The sequence below is a fragment of the Anabrus simplex genome, chromosome 4 (genome assembly GCF_040414725.1).
Source record: "Anabrus simplex isolate iqAnaSimp1 chromosome 4, ASM4041472v1, whole genome shotgun sequence".
Lineage (NCBI taxonomy): Eukaryota > Metazoa > Arthropoda > Insecta > Orthoptera > Tettigoniidae > Anabrus > Anabrus simplex.
The window spans coordinates 129,983,664-129,990,249 of NC_090268.1; the positions used below are offsets into that span (position 1 = coordinate 129,983,664).

A 6,586-nucleotide genomic window follows, 5' to 3' on the forward strand; every position below is an offset into this window, starting at 1 on the left:
GTTTCTGACTAAGCTGGCCACCGCTCAGTCTACAATTTTTTGTCTTAATACTATCTTTGCTTCTTTTCGTCATTGTCAATACATAGTTTCCGATAATGCTAAGGCTTTCACATCCAACTTATTCCAAAAGTTCTGTTTCGACTGTCTATTTCACATGTAACAACTGCTTATTACCCTCAACCGTCTCTGGCTGAGCGGGTCAATCGTAATCTTCGTTCGGCGTTGATTGCTTTTCATCATGAAGATCATTCCAGGTGGGATACTTTGTTGCATTGGTTATCTTTTGCCTTAAATTCGGCAGTTCATGAGTCCCACAAGTTTACACCGGCATCTCTCATGTTCAAGTTGGTTCCCAACATGCTGCTCTCTAATCTTTGGTCACTTAATGAGATAATGCCAGAGACAATAGATCCCGATAATATTAGAGATCTATGTTAAAAGGCTAAAAGTAACCTTAAAACTTCTCATGAAAAGGTTAAAGAAAGATATGATCGTGGACGGAGGCCCACCAATTTAAAAGTCGGGGTTCAGGTTATGGTTAAAAATTTTGTACCTGCGGGCAAGCTTGCCCTCAGATTTCATGGGCCATGTATTATTTTGGATTTCTTAACTCCTGTCACTTTATTGGTCAGCAACCCAGCCACTGAGAGGATATTTAGGGTTCACCTTTCTCAGGTGAAACAAGTATAAATTCCTCGTGGTAGTACATAGGCCACTAAAGCTTGGCAGTAAGAAAAGGTTATATTCCGTAGAGTAAGTGTTGAATTTTAAAATTTAATGTGGTAACTTATTTGTAATATGGAGGCCTTCTGCCCTGACATCAAGGGAAATTATCTTGTACAACCTTCCCTTCTCATAAAATTTACCACTTGTCCATGGCCTGGTGGCCATTACCTAGCCCCCGTCTCCAAATCCATGCCAACAAACACACACTCCTCCTCTATGCCGCCCGCCTCATCACAACCTGCAATTTAAAAAAATAGTATTCTCAATCTCCATCAAACAATCTCTGTCACCGAGTAAATTACTGTTTCGGTGCCCCCTCAGCCATCGGCAGCCATGTCTCAACATCTGGCGAGCGATGCCGGAGTGGGGTAAAGGCCCACTCCACTCTGGTCCAGTGTCCTTCTGAACGGCGCACCAGAGCTCCATCCTTTCCGGCAAGGGCTGAGGTGTGGTAAACCTACCGCCAACCCATCTTCGAACAGTACCTCTACATCTGGTCTGCGGCGACCATCACCAGGACCACCCCTGTCATAGTAGCGGGAGAGGTGTATCTGAGGGTACTTGGGGGACCCCACCCGGGAATCAGCAGCGGCGGCCGCTCTTGCCGTCAAACTTGAACTGTATAATCCAAACCTCTATGACTATAAGAAGACTTCAAGACTTGTTTTCAATGTAATTTCTTAACAATGAACCTTTTCAAGAAAATGTCCGTCACAACTTAGTTTTTTTCTAACAAGTAAATTTCAACTTTAACTGTGAAGAGAGACTTTGGGGGCAGGTCTGTACCAAGAGGTACACCTCAACCCCGTGCATTTAAATGAAGTCGGAACAAAATTCAGATGTAGGGCTTTTCAGGCGTTTGCTCTATTAACCAGCGTTTCGTCTTAGGTCTGACACTAGACTCATCAGAGTGAGATGTATCAGACCCTACCCACTGATGCTGGGGTGTATGCAGGTGAACTTATCAGAAGCCCATTATAAGAGGCACAGTTTGATAACTGCATACGGGAGATAAAGTGCCTTCAAGGACTCTATCTATCACATAAAAATTGAAACAACTAGTGCAAGAAGTTGGGACATTGATCAACAGATGTCACTAATAAAGTGATAGAGTAATGTGTTATTTTATGGTTTTCTAAACTGACTGGATGTCTTTTTTTTGGGGGGGGGGGGTGTATCAAAGTTTACAACAGCTATTTCATAAAGTTGGGACTTTTCTTCATAGATGTCTCTGTTTAAAAACTGATGTCATGCACTCTACTGCAAAGTGGTGGAATAACTAGAAATTTAAAGGAAATTTTGTGTTTATAGGTTTTCTAAACTGAATTGACTTTCTGTGTTACTGATATATCAAGGTTTGCAACACTTCTTACTGATCCCGCCAACTTTGGATTCGGACCAATCACAAATTTTGTGTATTTAATTTTCAGCCAATCATAGGCTGTAACTTTTCGACTGTCCAATAAAAATGAGAGGGTGTGTCTGGTTTTAGTCCAGAGCCTTCTCAAACCTTCCTCTCGGGTATAAAAGTTGACGCCTTTTCGAGCCAACTTGTCTTATTGATCGTCGTGCTATTGAGTGTGTGTGCTAAGAGAGGAGGCGGAAGCCTCATTCTTCAGCAGGCAGAACATCAGCTAAGGTAATGGCCACAATATTTCTATCTCAGTACTTACCTCCACAAGCTGATTCGAGGGGAAGGTTCCTATCTTTAACTATGTAACAGTCAATTTCCTAAAATGCAAACTTTTCTTTCTTCTCATATAAAAGTTCAAGTAAGTCAAAAGTACTTAAACTGAAAACCAGGGATAGAGTGTGCATTACCCTCTTGAATTCCCCTTCAATTAATCTTGAGGTGACTACAATTTTGTAACTGTTTTTCACTTGTAAATTAACTTGTCCATCTAGTCACCTCAGTAGTTTGGGATTAGCCTCTGCACCGCCGGGCCACAAGCCCAAGTAGTGTTTTAACCTCTTAATTTCAAAGATCGCAAGTGTCTGCCTCCATACATTTTGAGTTTTGGGCCAGTAATTCAACCTGTTGTTTTCCACAAAGGCCCGGTAGAATAGGTACTCAATACCCCTGTAATATCTCTTTCATGTAAACTTAAAAGACTACCAATATGGTCTTGTTAATTTAGGTTGTGCCTAGAGAGGCCAGAAATTGTAAAGTCTATTGAGCAAATGTAAAGGTTAAAAGTTGCCTTGAGTAGGCGTTAGGATTTGGCAGCGCAGCTTCCTTGGTTGAATTAGAGAACATTGAGGCTCTTTTGTAATGTAATAGATATTTGTCTGATATTGAAGGGTGCCTTTGGAAGGCCATATCTTGTAACCTTCGGAGTAAAGTGCTCTTCAGAATTGTGATTTTGAATTTCCTGTGAAAGAAATTGGGAGATTCGTCTCCTTGCCTATCTAACTAAATGCAACATTAGAGATGTTGGAACTTTTGTAAATTATGAGCTTGAAGCTGAAATCATAACTTACCAATTCTTAGTGTTTCTGCTTTTCTACGTATTTTGTACAAAACTACCTCTGTACCTGAAATCTTGTTGTTTGTTAAGATTTAATATTTTAAAGTTTTAAATAAATCTTTGACTATCGTAGATAGACCCATTCCCACCAGCACCTTCTTTCACCTCTGCGTTGCACAGAATACCCCGGAATAAGAACAATAGAGGGTAATTGAGAGAGTAGAATTTTACGAAGTACAAGAAGCCCTGCAAACCATAATTACTGCATAATTTCCTGTATGTAGATATGAGCATCTGAATTTTTGTTTCTTTTACAGAAAATTAGCATTTCTGATGGAATTATATTAATTACATTCTGAAATCATATTTCAGGAAGAAAACTGGAGTGCTGGGAAGAGACCAAGAAACTACATCCCCAAGAACGAAAAAATGGGCAATGTCCGAAAGATTTCCAATTTTATCAGCAAGGCAATGTCAGTGAAATGAATAATAACTCTTATATTGGTAAATAAGAAATGAAACCTGTATAATAGCTTAATTATAAATAAATTACTATATACCTAAAACCATATCCACACACTTAGCATTTGTGGACTACAAAAAGGCCTTTGACAGAATAAACAGAGCAAAATTAATAAGTACCCTACATATGGATGGAGTACCACAACAGTTGATTGGATCAGGAGCAAAATTATATGAAAACAACTTGATTGCAGTCGAGGTTAATGGTACAATTTCACCCTGGAAAATAATTAACAGAAGAGTACGCCAAGGCTGTGGCCTCTCCCCACTGCTTATTTATTTATTTATCATATGGCAAGTATAGAAAAGGGAAAGAATACAATATATACAAGGACAAGAATGTTGGTAGCATTCACATTTACAAATCAATGTCCAGTTTCTGTAGCCATTCTAAGAGGGGGGAGGGGGTGTGTAGCACTGATGACATCTTGGGCTGGTCCATCATACTTCCTCAGAGGGCACTCCTCAATAATGTGCTGCAGTGACTGGAAAGGGGCTCCGCAGTCACAGGCAGAGGATTCTCAAAGTCCCCACTTATGTAGCATGGCATTATATCTAGCGTGACCTGTTCATAAACAGTTGAGTTTAGACCATTGTTGTCCCTTCAGGTGAAATCCTGGGAGTCCAGTTGTGGGATCTTGGATGCACACAAAGCTACATTGGTGTTTCACACATGCAGAGCTCCAGCTTTGACGCCATTTTTCCTGGATATTGAAGCCAGTTATGTCATGCCATATTGGGTTCCTTGATATAAGACAAGAAGGGGGTAGGTCAGTAAGGACCTCATGGATTGGGAGATTCTGTGGATGATCAGGATGGTGTAACTTTTTCCACTGCCATATAGTTGCTTCCTGTCATCTCGGTTCCTTTTTATCATATACATGAATGAAGACTGGAGACGTCTCCCGCACGGTAGTATCACAACCAACAGTTACCTGAAATTAGACACGCTTCTGTATGCTGATGATCAAATACTATTTGCCAGCACAGAGGATGACTTACAATGCACCATACATCATCTCCGCCAATGAATATGACATGGAAATATCTACAGAAAAAAAAAATTACTCCTTTTCAAGGATAAAGCACTAATTCCAAGTAAGATACATCTCAACAACACACTGTTAGAGAGAACTAACACCTTCATTACCTTGGCTCCTCCTTGTCATTCGACAATGATGTACATATTTCTGCTGGGCTGAGTGGCTCAGATGGTTGAGGCGCTGACTTTCTGACCCCAACTTGGCAGGTTTGATCCTGGTTCAGTCCGGTGGTATTTGAAAGTGCTCAAATATGTCAGCCTCATGTTGGTAGATTTACTGGCACGTGAAAGAACTCCTGCGGGACGAAATTCCAGCACCTGGGTGTCTCTGAAAACTGTTAAAATTGTATTTATTGGGAATTAAAGTAAATAACATAATAATAATAATCATAATAATAATATTATACAGGTTCTAATTTTAGTTCTTTCATCACATATTTGTTCCTTTTATGATCCCATCAAGTATATCCTGCTGTGCATCTCATAAATTTCATCTCAGCAGTTGTGATTCTGGTTTCATAGATTGATATTGGCTAATACTTGATTGCCAGATGATTATCCCTATAAGTTAATCTAGAACTCACCTATACAACTGTTGTGATATAAAGATAATATACAGGTAAACCAAAAGAAGACTGCAAGGCCAGAGTAGAAAATTTCTATATTGGACTAAGAAATTTAATGTTCAATACTAGTGCGAGTTTCCGTACAGCTAATTGGGATAACATGTTATTACAGGCTTCAGTTCATCCAGAACTGCCTCAAATATGTTACATATGACCATTGACCAATACATAATTTAACTTAAATAAATTAACCAAATACATAGTAGTTAAGAATTTTTATTTTTTGTCATTATTTTTACGTTGCACTGACTCAGAAAGGTCTTATGGTGACAATGGGATAGAACAGGGCTAAGACTGGGAAGGAAGAGTTCATGAGTTTCAGGTACAGTCCCGGCATCTTCTTCTTCTTCTTTTATAGCCTATTTCAATCCACTGCTGGATATAGGCCTCTTCCATATTCTTCCAACGTCTTCGATCTTGAGCCACTTGGAACCAGCATGTTCCAGCCAACAGCTTTATGTCATTGAGCCATCTCTTCTGGGGTCTTCCAGTGCCTCTCTTGTGTTCCCATGGTCTCCAGTGAACAATCCTAGAGGTCCACCTGTTGTAGTCTTGTCGAGCTACGTGTGGCTGGTGTGAAAGTGGAAAACTATGGAAAACCATCTCCGAAGCTGCTGACAGTGGAGTTTGAATCCATTACCTCCCGAATGCAAGCTCATAGCTTCATGACCCTAACCATGAAGCCAACTTTTTCAGTTTTAAGAATTGTTCTATCCCATTTATACAAGAGATATGTCAATATTTAAACCAGACATGATAATAAGCTTTTCGGCTTTTGCCATATCAAGAAATCAAGGTGTAATTCTTTATGCCTTTCATCTTCAGAAGAAGATTTCGACTATTCACGAAGAAGACACACAATTTGCTTTACGTCGCATTGACACAGATAGGTCTTGTGGTAACGATGGCTTAGAAAAGGGCTAGGTATGGGAAGGAAGCAGCTGTGGCTTTAATTAAGGTACAGCCCCAGCATTTGCCTGGTGTAAAAATGGGAAACCACGGAAAACCATATTCAGGGTTACTGACAGTGGGGTTAAAACGCACTATTGTATTTCTATTTCTTCTTCCTTATTCGTCCCTGATTCATCTGATGACCTAGCTGTTACTTTGCAAAACACATATGGTGTTTCAAGAAACATCTTAATTGGAGCTTAGATAGTGTCATCCACGAACCTGCTACGCAGGCATAGCAAGGGGAAAGG

At 40.0% G+C, this 6,586-nt stretch overlaps 1 protein-coding gene across 1 annotated transcript in view; it reads left to right on the forward strand.

Annotated features, from left to right (window-relative positions):
- LOC136872198 (uncharacterized) overlaps positions 1 to 3,744 on the forward strand; it is a 51,118-nt gene extending 47,374 nt beyond the window's left edge. Inside the window, exon 4 of the mRNA XM_067146033.2 lies at positions 3,567 to 3,744. Within this exon, the coding sequence (XP_067002134.2) occupies positions 3,567 to 3,706 (140 nt within the window). The 3' untranslated portion in view covers positions 3,707 to 3,744. The remainder of the gene's footprint in view (positions 1 to 3,566) is intronic.
- The last annotated feature ends 2,842 nt before the right edge of the window (positions 3,745 to 6,586 follow it).